This window comes from Mustela nigripes, chromosome 16 (genome assembly GCF_022355385.1).
Source record: "Mustela nigripes isolate SB6536 chromosome 16, MUSNIG.SB6536, whole genome shotgun sequence".
NCBI classification, from domain to species: Eukaryota; Metazoa; Chordata; class Mammalia; order Carnivora; family Mustelidae; genus Mustela; species Mustela nigripes.
This window is the reverse complement of record NC_081572.1, coordinates 57,576,276-57,597,120: the sequence shown is the minus strand read 5'-3', so window position 1 is coordinate 57,597,120 and position 20,845 is coordinate 57,576,276. Positions and strand designations below refer to the sequence as shown.

The 20,845-nt window shown below is 54.8% G+C and overlaps 1 protein-coding gene across 1 annotated transcript; it reads left to right on the top strand.

The window, feature by feature from the left end:
* The first annotated feature begins 6,608 nt into the window (after positions 1–6,608).
* On the top strand, positions 6,609–19,719 carry GUCY2D (guanylate cyclase 2D, retinal). The gene is made up of 20 exons (XM_059378595.1): positions 6,609–6,683; positions 7,036–7,780; positions 7,876–8,180; positions 10,329–10,680; positions 11,022–11,106; positions 11,350–11,452; positions 11,845–11,946; positions 13,224–13,304; positions 14,723–14,929; positions 15,010–15,166; positions 15,649–15,798; positions 16,365–16,513; positions 17,024–17,187; positions 17,279–17,471; positions 17,663–17,837; positions 18,116–18,214; positions 18,336–18,430; positions 18,548–18,633; positions 18,751–18,860; positions 19,420–19,719. Exons 1-19 carry the CDS (start codon positions 6,609–6,611, stop codon positions 18,842–18,844), a joined length of 3,417 nt encoding a protein of 1,138 aa, XP_059234578.1. The 3' UTR covers positions 18,845–18,860; positions 19,420–19,719.
* The last annotated feature ends 1,126 nt before the right edge of the window (positions 19,720–20,845 follow it).

The window sequence follows — 20,845 nt, the reverse complement described above, 5'->3', positions numbered from 1 at the left end:
TCTTGATTATACTTGGAAGGAGTCACTAGTTGTATGTGATTTCCAACCCCGTGAGGACCGGGTCTCGTACTCACCATGCTGTCCAAGGGTTCAGCTGTCCATTCGGCTTTCACACTACCTGCCTGTATTCTGTGCTAATTCAGAGTTTTAAATATCAGCTGATAAACAGATACTTGGGAGGGGGAGCGGTCAACCCCGGCCATGCCAGCCAATCTTCCTTTCCATTTTGATTACATCCTCATTTTGACCATCGGTTATTTTCTCATGGGAACACGGGCATGCCGGGAGCAGAACTTTCACAAGCTTCGTACAACTGAGACGAAGAGGAATGTCTTTCCCTCTAAGAGGATGTTCCTTGGGTTTAAGGTGGGGAATTTGGTGACTGTGCATTCGGTTGTCAAGGAATCGACACCTGCCCATTGCCAAGGGCATTCTGACACTTGCAATGATTCCAGAAATGCATTACCACCTAAAATGTCATGTGTTGTTGGGGACTCGACAGCAAACCTGCCTGATGATGCCCTTAGGCTCGTTGGCAAGAGAACCTTCCTGTAGGCTGTGAGCCCAACTCTCTCCCATTAGACCCTATGGGGCCTACCCAAGAGGACAGAGGGTCCCATGTATCTGTTTCCTAGGGCTGCGGTAACAAACACTACGAGCTTGGTGGCTTGAAATAGCGTGTACTTACTAGCTTTCAGTTCTGGAAGTCAGAAGTCTGAAAGCACTTTCCCCGGGGCTAGCAGGGCAGGGCTATCTTGCAAGACTTTCTAGAAGCTCTGGAAGATCCCTTCTCTGGCCTTTTCTGGCATCTAGACCTGAGTTCTTTGTACTTCTTGGCTCACGGCCCCTTCCTCTGTCTTCAGACTGCAAAACAGCATCTTTCCAGTTGCTACATAGCCTTCTTATGTGGCACTCATATATATATATATACATATATATATATATACACACACACATATCTTATATAATATGTTTTATTACATATATTTTATAGAATTGCATCCTTAAAAATATGTATTTATTTATTTGAGAGAGAGAGAGAGAGTGGGGGGCGGGAGCAGAGGGAGAGGGTGAGAATCTTAAGCAGAATCCACACTGAGTTTGGAGCTCCACACAGGGCTTGATCTCACAACCCTGAGCCAAAACCAAGAGTTGGATGCTTAACCACCCAGGTGCTCCTATAATTGCATTCTTTTTTTAAAGTGGATTTTTAAAAAAGATTTTATTTATCTATTTATTTATTTATTTGACAGAGAGAGAGATCTCAAGTAGGCAGAGAGGCAGGGGGAGGCAGGCTCCCCACTGAGCAGAGAGCCCGATGTGGGGCTCGATACCAGGACACTGAGACCATGACCTGAGTGGAAGGTAGAGGCTTAACCCACTGAGCCACCCAGGCACCCCTCAACTTGAATTGTTTTTTGAACATCAGACTCCCCCATGTATCATCTGCTACTCTCCGATTCAGGCCAAATTGGAGAAAAGGGATAAAAAAGTCCTCTTGCCCCATTTAAACTTTAAAGAATCACGGCTTTCCTTGTCAAGCTGTGGCAATTCCACAAATGAAAACTTCTAATTCCTTTTGTCAACTCCAAATTTCATGACTTTGGTGGTGGGGGTTGGGGGCTGTTGAGTGAGGGATAAAAGTCCCAGTTCTCTCCCTTCCCTGAAGGAGACAAACCGAGACCTTCCAGAGGTGAGCTCTACCTGTGGCCCCGGTTATTTATAGGAGTGGGATTTAAATTTAATTCTGCCCTCTGGTAACTCCCTCCCTTTAAGATCTGGCCCCACCCTTTAGGTCTGAGGGCTGGGCAGCTTCAGTACCAGACAGACTGAAGGTGAGTTTAGGAGGCAACGGACAATAAAAAATGCAAGCTCAGATTGGGTCACTGGAAGGGGGGTCAGTGTGGTGGCCGCAGTCTGGCCGTGTCACCTTGCCATGAGGACCAGGACAGATTTAAAATATTCTGCCCCTAGAATATAAGATGGTGTGGCCACTCCGGAAACCGGTATGGCATTTCCCCAAAATGTGAAACAGAGAATTACCGTATGACCCATCCATTCCACTTCTGGATATATACTTAAAAGAAAGCAGAGACTCTGACGGATGTGTACACTCATGTTCACAGCAGCACTGCTCACAAAAGCCAAACAGTAGGAGCCACCCGTGGGTCCATGGGCAGATGAATGCGTGAACAAAATGTCTTATTATATACATACAATGGGATATGATTCAGCCAAAAAAAAGGGGGGGGGGCATCCTGACACCTGCAACAATATGGACGAACCTTGAGGACATCATGCTGAGTGAAATGAGCTGGGCACAAAAGGACAAATACTGTAGGATTCTACATTTACAAGGTACCCAGAGTGGTCAAATTCACAGAGACAGGAAGTGGAATGGTGGTGCCAGGGGGGTGGGAGGAGGGGGAAATGGGGAATTATTGTTTACTGGGTATGGTGGTGAATTCATTTTGGGGTGATGAAGTTTTAGGGACAGGTAGTGGTGACAGTGAATGTATTTAACACCATTGAATTGGACACGTAAAAATAGCTAGAATGGTGAATTTCATATTATGCCCATTTTACCACAATTTTTTTTTAAAGTTTCAAAGAGTTAGCTCTTCATTCCAAACTATATTACCTGTCACTTCACGGACACCAGGAGAAAATCAGGAGATTAGGGACTGAGCCAAATTAGTCTCTAGGCCTCAGTCTCATTATCTGTGAAATGGAAGTGTTGAACTGAGAATCCGTGATTCCAAATCAAGATGTTATGTCAGAAAAGAAGAGCTTTTGGGAAAAAACCCTATGGAAAGTAAGGTGAAAAAGAAAGAAGAGAAAGAAAGGAGAGAAGGAAAGAAAGAAAGAGAGAGAGAGAGAGAGAGAGAGAGAGAGGAAGAAAGAAAGAGGAAGGAAGAAAGAAATGAATGAATGAATAAGGGAGAAAAAAATGAAGATGCCTGGATTATTGAAATGAACACTGACACCTGCTAGGCTTGGAGAATCTACTATAGGTCAGGCATCAAATTTTTTTTTACTTAAAATGTATTCAAAATCCCTCAGTATAGTAACCAAGTGTTCACCTCCACGAGATTCTTAAACTCTTCATGCACTGTTGTTTCCCAGTCATGAGTGTTTTTTTTAACCCCCCCCCCATGAGTGTTTTTTGAATGAATGAACAAGTCTTTATTCAAGTCTGTTTGGGCATAAATAAATGATTTTCTTAGGTAGTTCCTGCAAGTGGTCCTTCCTCTCTACCAAGTATTGCCAAACAGTCCACCAGTTTAAACCTCCTCACCAATATGGAGGGGTTGTGTCTCCCCCTATTCACACCAACATTTGGTATCATCCCACTTAACCCTAACCCTAACTGATAGATGTTAAGCATATTTCCTTGTTTTATTTTGCATTTCCTTGATTATTAGTGAGGTTGGGCATTTTTCCTTAGGCTTTTCTCATGACTTGCCTGTTCATACCATTTGCCCATTTCCTAGTGGGTTGTTAACTTTTTCATATCATATGTATTTGGGGTAGTAAACATTTCTTAACATTTTGCAGCTATCTTCCTGTCTTTGGCTTATGTTTCCTCTTTGTGATATACTTTTTTGACCAGACAGTTTCAATTTTTAAATTTTAAAAAAGCAATTTGTTTATTTCTTTCTTTTTTAGTAATTGCTACACCTAACATGGGGCTCGAACTCATGACCCTGAGAACAGGAGTTGCATGCCCTTCTGACTGAGCCAGATAGACACCCAGAAATTTTAATTTTAAAGATTTATTTATTTATTTTAGAGAAAGGGAGTGAGAAAGAGAGAGAGTGCCTGTAAGCAGGGAGAGGGGCAGAGGGAGAGAGAGAATCTCAAGCAGATTCCCCACTGAACACGGAGCCTGATACAGGGATCAGTCTCACGACCCTGAGATCATAACATGAGCTGAAACCAAGAGTCAGAGGCTTAACTGACTGAGTCACCCAGGTGCCCCCAGACATTTTAATTTTAATGTTTTCAAATGTTTAAGTCTTTTCCTTTATGGTTTGTACTTCACGTGTCTGTTTGGGAAATTCTTTCCTACTCTGAATTGACACAGATATTCTCTTTTTTACCTAAAAGGGTTTTTTAAAATTAACGTATTTGTTAATATTTTATTAGCATAATTGAAATAATTTGAAAAATGTTGCAAAACTAAATGGTACAAAGAACATTCATATACCCTTTACCTAGTCGACCCAATGTTATCATTTTATCCATTTGTTTATCACTTGATACATGTAACATATGAAACATAGCATATATAATACATATACATGTCATATTTTTTCTTGATTATCTGAAGGTATGTGACATACATTATATCTTATTATTACAGCTAAATGCTTCAGGTGTATATTTCCTAGGAATAGATATAGTCTCTTACATTTTACAGACCAGTTATCAATCTCATAAATTTACATTGATAAAATACATCTTATTGGGGCACCTGGGTGGCTCAGTGAATTAAAGCCTCTGCCTTCGGCTCAGGTCATGATCCCAGGGTCCTGGGATCGATCCCCGCATCGGGCTCTCTGCTCAGCAGGGGGCCTGCTTCCTCCTCTCTCTCTGCCTGCTTCTCTGCCTACTTGTGATCTTCATCTGTCAAATAAATAAATAAAACCTTTAAAAAATAAAAATTAAAAAATACATCTTATCAAATCTCCCATTCATATCTCAATTTTGAGTTGACAGATTTGATGTTGACACTCTTCATAGCCTTTTTATAACCCTATAAACCATATAACTGTATAGCCATTTTAGATGATTGTTTTTATAAGTTTATTTCATTTTTTTTAGTAATCTCTGCACCCACCATGGGGTTCGAGCTCACGAACCAGAGTTCTACGGTCACACGCTTTTCCAATGGAGCCAGCTAGGAGTCCCCATAACCTTTTTTGGTTTGTTTGTTTGTTTTTAAAGATTTTATTTATTTATTTGACAGAGAGAGACACAGGGAGAGAGGGAGCACAAGCAGGGGGAGCAGGAGAGGGAGAAGCAGACTCCACACTGAACAGGGAGCCCAATGCGGGGCTTGATCCCAGGACCCTGGAATCACGACCTGAGCCGAAGGCAGACTGCTTATCTACTGAGCCACTCAGGTGCCCCAGGAGCCCCATAATCTTATAGCAGTTTTAAATGCAGGATCCAAACTAGGAGCAGGTATCACATTTAATTGTCATGGTCTTTCTGCTTCCTTTAATACAGAACGATTCCTCAAACTTGGTCTTTAGAATACTGATGGTTTTGAAGAATACAGATGTCTATCTGCCCCTCATCAGTTAATTTTGATCTCTGGTCTAAGCATTGCCCAGTCTCTCCACTGTATAAAATGCTTTCTATTTTTTTGTGCTTCCTTCCAACTGGTAAGCAGTCTGTAGGGAGCTCTTTTAAGACATGCAACCATCCCCCTTCTCGTTACAATTTCCCACTAGCGTTAGCACTCACTGAGGATTCTTGCCTGATACAATCTTTGCCATGATGGCTGAAAAATGATTCTCTGAAATGGTTTTAAGTTTTGATTGCTTGATTTTGTATAGCGTGAGGGATCGTACCCTATCGCTTTACCCTGTCCATATGACCTTTAGTCATATGGCTGACTAATCAGCCCCATTTGTGGAATAACTCATTCTCTCTCCGCCCCCGGTAAGAAATGTTCACTTTTTCATGGATCATATTTCCATTTTTACTGGGTTTGTCCCTGTGTTCTCTATGGTTTATTCTTCCTATTGGTCTACTTCTTTATTCCCATACCAATACTGCATACATGTCTTAATTATTGCAGCTTTGTAATCAATTTTGATATATGGTCAAGCAAGTCTCCCCTCACATTCTCCTTTAAACTTGTCTTAGTCATCTCTACCATCCAGGCACTATATTAATTATCACAGGTACCTTTCACAACCTTCAGAGAGATTAAGCAACTTTCCCAAGGTCACGAAGCCAGGAAGGAGGAATCTGAACCAAGGTCTGCCCAAGGCTGGAGCTCTCACCATTATTTCTTGGAGTTCTGCCTTCCCAAGGCCCAGAGGCCATGTTTCTAGGCGCGGAGAAGCGGAGATCAGAGTATTAAGTGTGGGCTGATGAAAAGAAGAAAGACAGGAACCAGACTGGTTTGGGTTTGGCCTTATATGGACTTCGCCAGCCAAAGGATGGGGCTTGGACTTGGGGGCCAAGTGTAGAAACAGATGACTGGAGAGAATGAGCCTGAGAGACAGTCCCCCCTCTCCACTCCCCTCCTCCTTCCTCACCCCAGGGAAACTGATCACCCATAGGGACCCATGGGCTCATGTGATTGCTTTCCGGGCAGAACAGGGCAATGTGGCTTGAAAAGGGGGACCTGCAGCTGCTTTCATGCTGGCTGTCGGGCAGGGAGGTTGAGAGCCTCAGAGGTTGAGATGGACAGAGGAGAAAGACCTGCTGGTTGCCTGGCGGCTAGGATAGATCCAGCCCGGGGGAGCCCCATCCTCTACCAACTCCACCCTGCCTGATTAAGGGACCCTAATCAGCTTGGGGAGATTAAGGGCTCCGGACAGCTGTTCCCACACCCCCGCCCTGGGCCTGGCTGGCAAAGGAGACCTATGGGAGGGCGTCAGAAGGGGGATCTGCCCTGTGACCCCTCACCCCGGGCCTGGGCCCGAGCCCCGGACTTTCCGGTGAGTGGCAAAGGCCCCTCTACAGGGACTGGCGGGTCCCTTCTGCCCCAGATGGAGCTGAAGAGGGCATGAGCGTGTCTCCACTGACCCCCGATGGCCTGAGGAGGGAGGAGGGGCACGCAAGAGGGGAACAGGCAGCAGGAGAAGCAGGGGGGGTTGAAGTGGGGAGGTGCAGGGGGCTTGCAGGCCATGCTCTTGACCCCCAAAGAGTCGTCCGAGCCAGAAGAGGGGGCTGTGGAAGTGGATCCATGTCCCGGGTTAATTGCGCTTGGAGAAACCGGGGCATTGCGGACAGGGCCCTAAGAGAGTTCTGGGGGCCTCGCCTGCTCATCCCGCCCCCCTTCTTCTTCAGAAGCCGGCGATGAGCGGGAGCATCCTCCCTGCGGGTGGGCTTCCCGACCCCCTGCTCTGCGCCCCCTCGCGGTGGGCTGTGTCCCCGCCCCGCGTCCCCGGGGCCCTGCCCCGGCCCCGGCCTCCTCTCCGGCTCTTGCTGCTGCTGCTGCTCCTCCCGCCCCCCTCCGCCCTCTCCGCCGTCTTCACAGTGGGGGTGCTCGGCCCCTGGACCTGCGACCCCATCTTCGCCCGCTCCCGCCCGGACCTGGCCGCCCGCCTGGCCGCCGCCCGCCTGAATCGCGACTCGGCCCTGGAAGGCAGCCCCCGCTTCGATGTCGCGCTGCTGCCCGAGCCGTGCCGGACGCCGGGCTCCCTGGGGGCGGTGTTCTCCGCTCTGGGGCGCGTCTCGGGCCTCGTGGGGCCGGTGAACCCCGCAGCCTGCAGGCCGGCCGAGCTCCTAGCCCAAGAGGCAGGGGTGGCGCTGGCGCCCTGGGGCTGCCCGGGGGCGCGGGCGGCAGGCACTACGGCCCCCGCCGGGACGCCTGCAGCGGACGCCCTCTACGCTCTCCTCCGCGCCTTCCGCTGGGCACGCGTGGCCCTGGTCACCGCGCCCCAGGACCTGTGGGTGGAGGCGGGACACGCTCTGTCCACCGCGCTCAGGGCCCGGGGTCTGCCTGTGGCCCTGGTGACCACCATGGAACCCTCGGACGTGTCCGGAGCCCGGGAGGCCCTGAGGAGGGTCCGGGACGGGCCCAGAGTCAGCGGTAGGCTCCCCTGCAGGGTGCGGGGGAGGGGGAGGCGGTGCGGGCCGACAAGCAGCCGGGCGCGGTAATGAGCCAGAGTCTCCGTCGCTCCGCAGCGGTGATCATGGTGATGCACTCGGTGTTGCTCGGTGGCGAGGAGCAGCGCTGCTTACTGCAGGCTGCAGAAGAGCTGGGCTTGGTCGATGGCTCCCTGGTCTTCCTGCCCTTCGACACTCTCCACTACGCCTTGTCCCCAGGCCCAGAGGCCTTGGCCGTGCTCGCCAACAGCTCACAGCTTCGTAGGGCCCACGATGCGGTGCTCACCCTCACGCGTCACTGTCCCCTGGGAGGCAGCGTGATGGATAGCCTGCGCAGGGCCCAGGAGCACCAGGAGCTGCCCTCTGACCTCAATCTGGAGCAGGTAGAAGGACCAGGGAGGTGGGAAGAGGGGAGGAGGAGGGGGAAGAGAGCAGGAAATGCGGGAGAGAGGAGAGGAGGAGAGAGGCAAGAAGGAGAGAAGTTGATATAGTCAGTCCAATCAGAGGATGGCCGTCAGTAGGGAGAAACTAACCAGCAGCCCTACCTGTTCTGAAGTTTACTGGGGAGTGTAGAGACTGGTCTTGCTTGGGGCATCTTAGTGTACTGGAATTGCTTCCCGAGTGAGGGCAATGAGACCTCCCAAACCCAGCTCCAAGCAGCAGACCCTAGTGAACTCTACCCTGCAATGTTGGCTGTCTGCTTCAAAGGAAACCCTCTTCCAACACAGTCCAGAATCCGCTGCTGGTGTCCTTAAGAGAACAGGGAGAAGGAAGGTTGCAGATCCAATCTCCATGCCCTGTTTAAAGGTGTTTCCTCTGCGGCTTCATCCACTGGTGATAATTTTTTGAGAGCCTTGACCTCTTGTGAGAAGCATAAAGGTCCCTAGAAGGAGCAGGGAGCTTCCGTGATCATTGAGATCCACAACGTACTCCCGACAAACAACTAATACCCAGGATTCCCTGGGATTCCAGAATCCCAGTTCAGATCGTCTAACTCTATACCATTCATAGAAAGGGGAGGGGCTGGACACCACTAAGATAGAGGGGGTTTAGATGTCAGTGGGCGGCAAATTAACCGCCACATAGGCCCCACTCAAAGGGTTGAACTTGAGATACAGCTGTGAGATATTCCCCCCACCAATGCCCCTAGTCTCCTCCAAGAGGATTTGGGGTAGACAATGGGAGAAAGGATGGGAAGGGTCAATAAGAAGAGAACAAGTATCAGTTAGGCATAGTGGTGAGATGGGATGGAGGGGTGAGTGGAGGAAGTGATGAAAAAAGCATCTTCAGTTCTCCCTAACGTGCACAACCTTCCACCTAGCTCCCTGTGAGACCCCTGGAAGTGACCTCTCACCTTCCTGGCCGCCCCCCCCCCCACACACACACACACATCCAGACATCAAGTCCTGTCACTTTTACTTGGTAAAAGCCATTTGAATCCATCCACTTTCTCCATTCTCATCGTCACTGCCCTGGTTCAGGCCACAGCCCCTCTGACCTACATCTTCAAACAGAATCTTCCGGATGGTATCTGCTTCAGTGCTTACCTGCCCCAGGCCCTTCTCCACCCAACGATCAGTTCAAACTTCAGAAACTGGACAAATCTGAGTGTGTCACACCCCTGTTCAGAGCCTCCCAGGGACTTCTCTCGCCTGGGCGAGATGCAGGTCTCTTCAGATGGCTGATCAGGTCTTCTGTCCCTCCCCTCTCCCAGATAATTCTGACTCCCTCCCTGAAGGATGGGAGTCACTTCTTCTGGACGTCTTCTCCTCCTTCCTCCCTGCTACCTTCATCCATGGCACTGCCTTAGCCTCTGTGTCTGTCTGCCTGCCCAGAAGAGAGATTTCCTTGGCATGGGGACTCTATCTTACCAATATCTCAGTATCGCCTACTGCTTTACACAGTGCCTGGCACTGGAAGAGATGGGAACTAGGAAAAATAAGCTTGATGAAATGGGGGTGATAGCCTTGGGGGAAGAAAAGAAGGAAAAATAGAAGATAGAAGCCAACCAAAAGGTAGGAAAGGAGGCTTTTAGGTGAATGAGAGGTAATGATATTAACAACAAAAGCAGGACAACCAACAGGAAAGGGGAGGGAGGAGCTATCAATGGTGGAAAGGGGAGGGAAGAGCTGTCAATGGGGAGAAGAGCCTGAGAACCATGGAAAGAGGGAAGGTCAGCTAGGAAGAGGAGAGAGAAGAGAGCCAACGGGGAGAGAGGAAGAGAGAGCCAAAAGGGAGAGGGGAGGAGAGACCCATTGGGGAGAGAGGAGAAAAGAGCCAATGGGAAGAAAGAGAAAGGGAGAGAGAGAGCCAATGGGAAGAAAGAGAAAGAGAGAGAGAGCCAATGGGGAGAGAGGAGGAGAGAGCACCCCGGGGCACCGGGAAGCTCTCTAACTCGAAGCAGGTGTGAACAGTCTATACACGCGGGGCTTGAGGACTTGAACGAAGCCAAGCCGTGAAAAGCTAGGTGGGCCAGTCTGCCCGCCTATGGGCGGTGTCCCCAAGCCCTGAGCCGTCCTCTCCTTCCGCAGGTGTCCCCACTCTTCGGTACCATCTACGACGCGGTCTTCCTGCTGGCGGGGGGCGTGGCGCGGGCGCGGGCGGCCGCAGGGGGCGGCTGGGTGTCCGGAGCCGCGGTGGCCCGCCACATGCAGGATACCCAGGTGCCCGGCTTCTGTGGGGCCCCGGGAGGAGGCGAGGAGCCTGCCTTCGTGCTGCTGGACACGGATGCGGCTGGGGACCGGCTCTTCGCCACATACGTGCTGGACCCCACCCGGGGCTCCCTCCGCTCGGCTGGGACCCCGGTGCATTTCCCTAGAGGGGGAGGAGCCCCCGGGCCCGACCCCTCATGCTGGTTCGAGCCACACGTCATCTGCAACGGAGGTGAGGGCGAGCACCCCAGCCCCCACTGGGACAGTCAGCGCTGACCCTCCACAAAGTGGTGAAAGAGAGTGAACTCTCGTCCTGTGACTCCTTCCAGGTCCTCCTCAGACCCCTGGCTTGTGCAGAACCCGTGTCTTGCCAAGCCCCCATACCCCTGTAGGAGCCTTTCTAGCACTGCCAGAGGCTCGCCTCTGCAGAACCCATGGCCTTTCCCAAGACCTTGTTCCAGGCTCCCATCCACCTCTGCTAGAACCTTCAGGATTTGACATGACTGCACCTGGATAGAGAGGGTGCTCCCCCTGGCCACGGGGTCCTCAGCCTCCCTCCTCTCTCCTCTCCAGGAGTGGAGCCCAGCCTCGTGTTTATTGGCTTCCTCCTGGTGGTCGGGATGGGGCTGATGGGGGCCTTCCTGGCCCACTATGTGAGGTGAGTAGGGGACGAGCATGGCTCTCCACCTGTCACAGCTGTGTCTGGGCAGCAAGGACAGCAGGCTGGGCCCATCAAGAGCAGACAAAGGGAGGGCTGGGGGAGAGGGGGCACCCCACGGGGTGGCCCGCCAGAGGGTGTTTGGTTTGGGGGTGGCTGCTTTTCCCAGAGCCGATACTCCCTGCCAGCCTCCTCTCAGGGCCTTTGGTCCCCTCTGAGCAGATGGCATCCTTTCCCTACCAGGCACCGGCTACTTCACATCCAGATGGTCTCTGGCCCCAACAAGATCATCCTGACTCTGAACGATATCACCTTTCTCCACCCGCACGGGGGCAGCACACGCAAGGTGGGGGAGGCGGGGAGGCAGGGGGATCTTTGGCGGAGAGCCAGCTCTCCAAGTGTCCTTCCCTGCGTTTCTGTCCCCCTGCCTGGGCCAGCCCTCCCCTCTGGCCCTACGCATGAAGGCCTGGCTTCTGGCCTGGCTCCCCATCAGGTCTGAGCTCTGGGGCTGTGCCAGGAGAGTAAGAGCCGCTGTCCCGGCTGCTTTCCTGGGGCAGCGTGAGGCTCTGAGAAAACAGACTGTTTGTCTTGTAAACTGTAAAGGGCAGCGCAATTGAGAAGTAATGTCGTCATCATCTTCCCTAATAAAGAATTCTTCCGCTCCCCTCTGTAAACCCCAGAACTCAGCCTGACCTCAACTCGAGACTCTGACCCCTTGCACTGACCTCTGCCCTCCAGGTGGCCCAGGGGAGCCGATCGAGTCTGGCTGCCCGCAGCACATCGGACATCCGCAGTGTCCCCAGCCAGCCCTCGGACAGCTCCAACATTGGCATCTATGAGGTGAGCCTTACCCCCGGCCAGACCCAGCTCTAGTCCTGGAGTTGCATCGTACCCTGCAAGCCCCCCGGAAATGGTGATAGGAGCCCAGGAGGGTTTCTGGGAAGAAGTCATGGGTTCCCCAAAGGGGAGCATCTGGGAATCCTTCCTGCCCCAGGATTTCGTCTTAACCTTTACCCAGATGAGTCCTCCTCAAAGGCCAATCCGAGTGGCTCAGAGGCTGGAGGCTGACTCGGGGTGGGGGCTGGGGATACTGGGACCACGCAGCCTGGTGTGCCCACTGAAGCCATCCCCTGTCCTGTTGGGTGCCCCGGGCCCTGTCCCTGTCCCCTCAGTGATCCAAGACTTCAGGTTACTCCTTTCTCCCCATGGGCCTCCCCAGAAAGTTTGGGACAGAGGGGCCCCTGGGAAGTGGTCTCATGGTCATAAAAATGACATTTTCAGGGCATGGGCTTGTTCAGTTTGGGGAGTTTCCAGACCAGGCTATCCCCAGCTCAAGACAGACCCACGTCTTGGCCCCAACCCAACATTGCCACCCAGTTCAGCTCAGACTCAGGGACAGCAAGCCTGAGAGGGGAAAAAGAAAGTCACAAAAGGGCGTTAGGATCTTTACTGTGGCTCAGCCAGGCTGCACGTGGTGGGAGGCGGGTAGAATTGTGAGCAGAGTCAGAGAGAGCTGGGGGAGCTCAGCTAATCAGGATGGCGGGATGGAGATTCAGAGTTCCACCCGAGCGACAGGTCACACAGAAAATGCGGGGACTCCTACCGGGTCACCTGAGTCCCCGTGAACCAGCTGGACCAATAGCTGAGGACAGGGCAGCTCAGAGCCTGGAGGGGAACTGCCTGGCCTTCGCTGTTCAACTATAATAAAAAGTCTGATCTTCCCAGACTCCTGACTCCTAGCATGTGCTCTCTCATGGCAATGGAGCGTGCCAAGGGCTGTGGTTTCAGTGGCATGTGTGGTGGGGATGGTTTGCTGAGCAAGGCTGTTGGCAGGCGCATCTGAGAGGGTGAGGACAGCCGTGCAAGGAGGGGGCTCCCTCCCAGCTAGCCTCGAAGTGGACCCCCAGACCTCAAGCCCCTCGTTACTGATGCTCTGTGTCACAGGGAAGATGTGGGCAGGGACCAGAGGAAATGGGGGGCCCTAGGGCTCCTCCTTGCCGTGCAGGGTTTTAAGAAACTAGTTCACGCAAGGCAAAAAAAAAAAAAAAGGAAGGAAGAAAGAAAGAAAGAAAGAAAAATGAGAAAAACTGAGTTCACTACTCCCATCTCTGCTCCAGGGAGACTGGGTTTGGCTGAAGAAATTCCCCGGGGATCAGCACGTTGCTATCCGTCCAGCCACCAAAACAGCCTTCTCCAAGGTGAGAGTGGGCCCATGGTGGGGGGTACGGGGTGGGGTGGCCATCATTTCCTAACTTCCTTGCCCTCTCTTTGCAGCTGGGTACAGAAGTAGACCCCATTGTGGGAGAGACCAGTAGGTCTTAGTGGAATTGTTCCCGCCTCTCTAAAGCAGATTTCCACGCTCCTTCATAAAACTAGCCCTTTCTTTTGGTGTGCTTGTCATGATTGGTCATTGTGCAATCAGTGTGGGCTTGCCTATTTTTTTAAAGACTTATTTATTTATTTTAGAGAAGGGGAGGGGCGCAGAGAGAGAGAGAGAGAGAATCCCAAGCAGACTCCCCCCAGCAGGGCTCGATCCCACGACCCTGAGATCATGACCTGAGCCGAAATCAAGAGTCCGATGCCCCGCCGACTGAGCCACCCAGGCGCCCCTCTGGCGTATTTTTTACCTGCCTCCCTCATTGGTCTGTAAGCTAAGTGAGGGTGAGGACATCACTGCTTCATCATTGCCAGTTTGGCCCCAACACGGTGTCTGGGACGTTAGACATAATGAATGTTTGTTGAGGGAATGACAGAAAGTTAAAAAGGGCTTTCCAGTTTCATCCGGCCACTTGCACAGCATGGCTTAGTGAACACACGCTAAGCGAAGGGGACAGCTGGCAGGCAGCCTGTAGACGGGCTTAGTCTGGCCCTTTGCCCTTACATGATGCAGCCCCGGCCTGGCCTCCTTCCCTGCAGCCTTCACTGGAGCTCTTGGCCACAGCTGCAGAGGGACTTAGGGTCAACTGCTAAGTCACCATTTAATGGCAGGCATCTCAAATGAAAGGAAGCCCCCCACTAGACTGGAGGAAAGTGAGAAAGGACAACTGCCGGTGGCTAGCCCCTGTATTTCCAGCTCACCCAGACTGGGGGGTGGGGAGGCTGGGCTGTCCTCCTCTGGGACCACAACTTGACTGCTCAGTCCCTTCCTCCCTAACCTGGGGAGGCTGGGAGTCTCAGACATTTCTGACACAGTGACAGAACCAAGTGAGGTGGCCCTGGGATGTGCCCCACACACCCAAGTCTGGTGCTTTCTTTGAAAGCAGGGAGGCTTCTGCCGGGTTTTCTCTACAAGGGCTGTTACATCAGAAGGGGAGGGCGCTGGCCAGGGGGGATTCTCCATGGAGTGTTTCCCCCTAAAGCCCAGCAGTTCAAAGTCTTACCGCTAATCCAGCAGAAGGTGCCCGGGTCCTGGTTCCCCAGGCAAGGTTGCCTTTTCAGTCCTAACCTGAAGCTAAAGCCCAGCGGCCTGGGACTCTCGGAAAGAGAGGTGATCTGTGGAAGCCAGCCCCTCTGCACCCCCAGGGACCTTTCCATTCCCCATTCTTATCCCATCTTCTGTGCTGGGACACTCAGAAACAGGCCTGAATAACAGGTCTCCTCCCCACGTTGCTTCCAGCTCCTGGAGCTCCGGCACGAGAACGTGGCCCTCTACCTGGGGCTCTTCCTGGGCACAGGAGCCGGTGGCTCGGTGGCTGCCGGGGAAGGCACGCTGGCTGTGGTCTCGGAGCACTGCACCCGGGGCTCCCTCCACGACCTCCTCGCCCAGAGAGACATCAAGCTGGACTGGATGTTCAAGTCCTCCCTCCTGCTGGACCTCATCAAGGTGTGTGGGGTGCGGGCATGGCGGGGAGGACGGGGCAGGGAGCCGCCGGGCTGAGGCCGCCTTCCCTCCCATCCCTCCAGGGAATGAGGTATCTGCACCATCGAGGTGTGGCCCACGGGCGACTTAAGTCACGGAACTGCGTGGTGGACGGGAGGTTCGTGCTCAAAGTCACGGACCACGGCCAGGGGCGACTGCTGGAAGCGCAGCGGGTGTTAGCGGAACCTCCCAGCGCCGAGGGTAGGATTCCAGGGCTGTCTCCCGCGCGCGGACGGGCACCCCCAGGATTCCCATTATTTCCAGGGTCCCTCCTCCCCGCCCTCCACCCTCGCATGCTCTCCATTCCACCGCCCCCGGACGTGGCTCCTGCCACGGAGAAGGTCTTGTGACTTTTGAGATGAGAAGGGTGGGCTCCGTGACTGGGGTGGGGCGAGGGGCGGGGCGGGGCGGGGCTTGTGCCTGAAGGACGGAGCCTCCTCTGCGCTCCCACCGGTCTGAAGCCAGGAGCCTATTTGCGAGGACCCTGCTCTCTCTGAGGTCCGCGTTGGCTGGCTGGTAGTTTTTCCTGGGAGGGCAGCTGCAGGTAGCCGGGCCAGACTCAGGCTGGGAGTTCGTGAGTGAGTGCGGGCCTGGCCTTTCTGGTTAGGATGGGGGGGGGGGGGTCCGTCCCCAGCGCCCCCAAGGCCTTCCGCATGCCCACGCCCCCTTCCCCCCGACCGCAGACCAGCTGTGGACAGCTCCGGAGCTGCTTCGGGACCCGGCCCTGGAGCGCAGGGGAACGCTGGCCGGTGACGTCTTCAGCCTGGGCATCATCATGCAGGAAGTCGTGTGTCGCAGCACACCCTATGCCATGCTGGAGCTGACTGCTGAGGGTACGCCGCCCACATGCGTGGGCCTCTGGGCTAGAAAGGCGGCCTGCTGTGAGGCACAGCCTCGCCTGACCCAGCCTCTTTTTCCGAAAGCCCGAAACTGAGGCGTAATTATGTGGGCCTCCCTTACGTGGGTCTGAAGGGTCAGGACAGTGGACAGCCGAGCACCGGGATGCACGGGGCGGCTGTTAGACACCCAGGCTTCCGTGGTCGCCTCTGTTCTTGTCCTGGCCCCAAGCCTCTCCTCCAGCTGGAGGAGCAAGCTCCTCTCTGGTTCTTAGGGACCCCAGGGAGAGGGCAGTGTTGGGAGAAGGGCGTGAAGAACGGTTGGATTTGGTTTAGATCCTTGTTCGCCCCAACCTTGATCACCCCAAACCTCCCTCTTGTTATGTGCAACAGCGTTCTGCTCTGCCGCCCCCCAGGGTTCAAGGTCCTCCTCTTGCTCCAGCACCCTCCCCTCCCTGCAGCCAAGCTCTGATTTAGAGAACCCCCATGTCGTGCCCCATATTGGGCTTCGACAGTCAGGCCAGCGTCAGAGGTGGACTCTCCTGGCCCCCTTATGCCTCCAGAAGTGGTGCAGAAGGTGCGGAGTCCCCCTCCGCTGTGCCGGCCCTCAGTGTCAGCGGACCAGGCACCCATAGAGTGCATCCAGCTGATGAAACAGTGCTGGGCCGAGGAGCCAGAACTCCGGCCCTCCTTGGACCGCACCTTCGAGCAGGTCAGGGGCTGGGATTGGGCTAGGGCTGGGCTGGCCCTGTGCCAACAGCCTGGGGAAGCCTCTGGAAGGCAGACGAGCAGGATGTCTGATCTCCAGGCTATCTCCCAGAGGGGTAGTCTGAGGACTGGGGGTAGGCGGGGGCAGAGTTAGAACAGGGGCTGTGGAGGCCTTTGGAGCGGGAGACAGAGCTCTAGGTGGGAGAAATGTTGGGCACAGGGTGGCAGAAAGACAACTGGCCTGGGAGTCCAAAGGCTGGGCTGGTTCCAGTGCTTCATCAATTGCTAGCTGACAATAGCTGGCCTCTGGGAACCCCCGTTTCCCTTAGGCCTTCTGCTAATGCATGAAAACCTAGGGCCTGGCATCCCTTCCCCCCCCCCCCCCGGGGGGGGGGGGTGGTGGTTGATGAGTAAAAGATGAAGGGGGAGGGGAGGGTTGCAGGGACCAGGCGCGATCCTGCCGCAGGCAAGGGTCATGGCGGCCCAGGTCCCACCAGCGTCCTCCTGCCACTAGTTCAAAAGCATCAACAAAGGCCGGAAAACCAACATCATCGACTCAATGCTGCGGATGCTGGAGCAGTATTCCAGCAACCTGGAGGACCTGATCCGCGAGCGCACGGAGGAGCTGGAGCTGGAGAAGCAGAAGACAGACCGGCTGCTCACGCAGATGCTGCCGCCGTGGGTGCCCGTGGGAGGGGCGGTGGGGGGCAGCGGGAGAGCAGTCCCTCTGGCGGGGCCCGGCAGTCACCCTGCCGCCCGCCACCCCTAGTTCTGTGGCCGAGGCCCTGAAGATGGGGACACCTGTGGAGCCCGAGTACTTTGAGGAGGTGACACTGTATTTCAGCGACATCGTGGGCTTCACCACCATCTCGGCCATGAGCGAGCCCATCGAAGTGGTGGATCTGCTCAACGACCTCTACACGCTCTTCGACGCCATCATCGGCTCCCACGACGTTTACAAGGTGGGGTGTGGGGGCGAGGGCAAGCCTTTCGCAGCGCTTCTGTCCCTTCTGCCAGGCCCCTCCCCCCACCCAGGTTGGAGGCCTCCCCCCGGATCCCCGCATTAACCCCCGTTGAGGTCCCCTGCCAAGGGACAATGGCTTTGTGGGGAGAGGGGCGCTCAGAGCTGAAGCCTCACAACCCATTCGCTCAGGTGGAGACAATTGGGGACGCCTACATGGTGGCCTCAGGGCTGCCCCAGCGGAACGGGCAGCGGCACGCGGCCGAGATTGCCAACATGGCTCTTGACATCCTCAGCGCCGTGGGCTCCTTCCGAATGCGCCACATGCCCGAAGTTCCCGTGCGCATCCGCATCGGCCTGCACTCAGGTAACTCCCGGGCCCTCAGGCTCATCTGCGGGCGGCTCCGCAGTCCCGAGACAGGACGCCAGCTTGCAGAGTGCGGGGAGGCAGGGGGTGGGGGGTGGTGGTCATTTGTCTTGAAGCCACCTTCGACACCCCATTGAGACCGAGAGGTACCCTGAGAGTGTTGCCTTGGGGAGCTGGTGGAGATGGGGTGCCAGCGTCCCCCGAGGTGCTAGGTCCCCCCCCTACAACGCCCCAGCCACAGCCCAGACTCCGGCCACCCACCCTGCGCGTCTCTGCAGGCCCGTGCGTGGCGGGCGTGGTGGGCCTCACCATGCCGCGGTACTGCCTGTTTGGGGACACGGTCAACACCGCCTCGCGCATGGAGTCCACGGGCCTGCGTGAGTGGGGCGACTCACGGAGCATTGGGAGAATGGCTGGGGGAGGGGGAGGCCGGGGGAGGGGCTGGGGGAGGGGCCGGGGAAGGGAGTCCCGAAATCCCCTCCTCCCCTGTCATCCCAGCTTATCGTATCCACGTAAACATGAGCACGGTGCGCATTCTTCGCGCTCTGGACCAGGGCTTCCAGACCGAGGTGCGAGGCCGCACGGAGCTGAAGGTGAGGCTAAGCCCTGCCCCGTCCTGCGCCCAGGCCAGTCCGAGGCCACTCAGACCTCGAGATCCACGCGATCCCCACCCAGCCGCCTAAGTGCTCCCCTCCCACGTGTTTCCCCAGGGCAAGGGCGCTGAAGACACGTACTGGCTGGTGGGCAGACAGGGCTTCAACAAGCCCATCCCAAAACCGCCTGACCTGCAGCCTGGGTGAGGAGACAGCCTCCCGGCCCCTTCACGCCTTCTCCCTTCTCCCAGTCTCCTGCCTGGTGCCTGACCACGCCTTCCTGCTCGCCTTCCCTGAAGCTGCCGCACTCTCTCCCGCAGGGCAAGCAATCACGGCATCAGTCTGCAGGAGATCCCCCTCGATCGGCGCCAGAAGCTGGAGAAGGCCAGACCAGGCCAATTCTCTGGAAAATGAGGCCCAGTGGGCACAGGTGCTGGCCCCCTGCCCCAGACGCTAGTCTCCCCTCAGACTCCAGGGTGGGGGGTGGGGGCTACCGACCTCTGGGAGATGATTTTGGGGGAACAGGCACCTCTTCCCCAGCCTTAAGGCCTAGCGCCTGCCTGTTGAACTTCTCAGCCAAGCCAGGTGTACCCATTGCTATCTGAGTGAGCTCGGGTTTGTTCCTAAACCCAGGGATTTTCCCTGAGAGGGAAGCACCAGCTGCAAGGATTCTAGCTCAGTAGGTCTGGAGTGGCCCAGGAATCCAGACTTGAGAACCCATGACCTGAGACCTCTCCTCTGATCCCCCACTGCATTAACCAGGCCTCCCTGCCTGGCTGCACAGGCTGTGCACTGCACAAGAGACAAAACTCTAGGGAGCACCATTCAGCAGAAGACAAGATGAATGTTGTCTCTAGAGGTCTGTTAGGGCAAAAGCCCTGCCCTCTACCTTCCTTAAAGAAGCTTTGATCCATGAGCCTCCCCTTCCTAGGTGAACCCCCATGACGCCTTTCCATGATTTCCCTCTGAGACACTCCTCTTTCTTTTAGGAGTATTCTGGAAGGTCCTTTTCCTGAAAGTTGCTGCTATAGGTGACCAAAACTCTGGCTAATACCAGTGGCTTCTAGCCAGCTCTGCCTCAAAGGATCCTGGGCCTTCACAGGAGCTGGTTGCAAACCCGCTGTGTGACCTCAGGAAAGTCTCATGTACTCTCTGGGCTTGGGTTCCCCCTCCATGGTGAAATAAGAAGTGGCCTGGGTGGCTTCCGCACTGCCCTGCTCTGACAGCTAAGCGTCAGCATCCTTGGTCTGGGGATATAGGGATGACACAGGGATGTGTGTCACTGGGCTTGTGGCCTCCAGCCCCAGTGCCTCTGAGCCCATCAGGAGAGGGCGGGGTGGGGCTTCTCCACTTTCCTGGGCCTCCTGAGGCCCCAGGAAAGAGGGTGTGGGATTGGTCCTGTTCCTCCAGAGCAGGGTTGTCTCGTGGCCTGAGATCAGCCTCTGTCTGGCTTCCACATCCTTCCCTTCATCCGTCTCCACCCCCCACCCCCCCACCTGTCAGAAACCAGCTCCTCCCTCGGGCACAACAGTGACCGGCCCAAGTGCAGAGAAAAGCTGGCTTCAAGGCTTTGGGGGAAAGGAAAGGAAACAGGCTGCACCAAACCTTTACTATAGACACCCTAGGAATCGTAGTATTCCTTGCTTACGTGGGCACCACTGAGTGGGCGGGTGGGACAGACCATCCTATCCTCTCTGCTTAGATCTTTCTAACAAGTACCAACAACCACCCCTCCCCACTGGTCGCACTGAAGCTGCTTTTGCAGAACCGTGATGTCCCGGAGCCTGGGCGGGCGCCTCGTTCACTCCAGGTGTCCTTCCGCTGCTGCAGACCCTGGCAGGCCTTAGCCGCAGCGCCCAGAAGGCCACTGTAGTGAGGTCCGGTCCCCGGAGGTCTGCAAGCAGCAACATCAGGGGCCAGGGACACAGCAGTCAGGGAGAACGCGGAGGTGGAAGGACTAATGTAATCCTCGGGGAGACAATGCGTGGTTGGCAGGAGCGTAGCAGTGACCCCAACCTGGGGAACAGGTTGCTAGAAAGGCAAGTTCTCCCTTCAAATGGTCCCCGCCTCTCCCCCGAGGCTCCAAGACAGCAAGATCTTCTGAACGCCCTTCCTTGCCGTCTGTTGCCTGTGGGCATGGGAGCTCCTGGAGGTGGTTTGGCCGCCTTGCGAAATCCAATCCGAAATCCAAATCCGCAAGCTCCCAGTCCTCCGCCTGGTCCTGAAGGTTGAGAACCACTGTTAGGAAATCTAAACTTCAGCCCGTGTAGCTTCAGGTTACCTGAGGTGCCACTAGAGTGAGTAACGTAGCGCAATTGAAAAAACACTTTTAAGGAAGTTTGGAGATGATGAGTTAAAGTTTTTTTTTTTTAAACCCTGATGCGTGCACACAGTTTGTTGTTTTCTTTTCTTTCT

Coding starts and splice junctions, on each gene's coding strand:
- GUCY2D (XM_059378595.1), top strand. CDS start 6,609: ATGGGAGGGCGTCAGAAGGGGGATCTGCCCTGTGACCCCTCACCCCGG. Junction 6,684..7,035: donor CCCGAGCCCCGGACTTTCCG/GTGAGTGGCAAA, acceptor CTTCTTCTTCAG/AAGCCGGCGATGAGCGGGAG. Junction 14,930..15,009: donor TCCTGCTGGACCTCATCAAG/GTGTGTGGGGTG, acceptor CCATCCCTCCAG/GGAATGAGGTATCTGCACCA.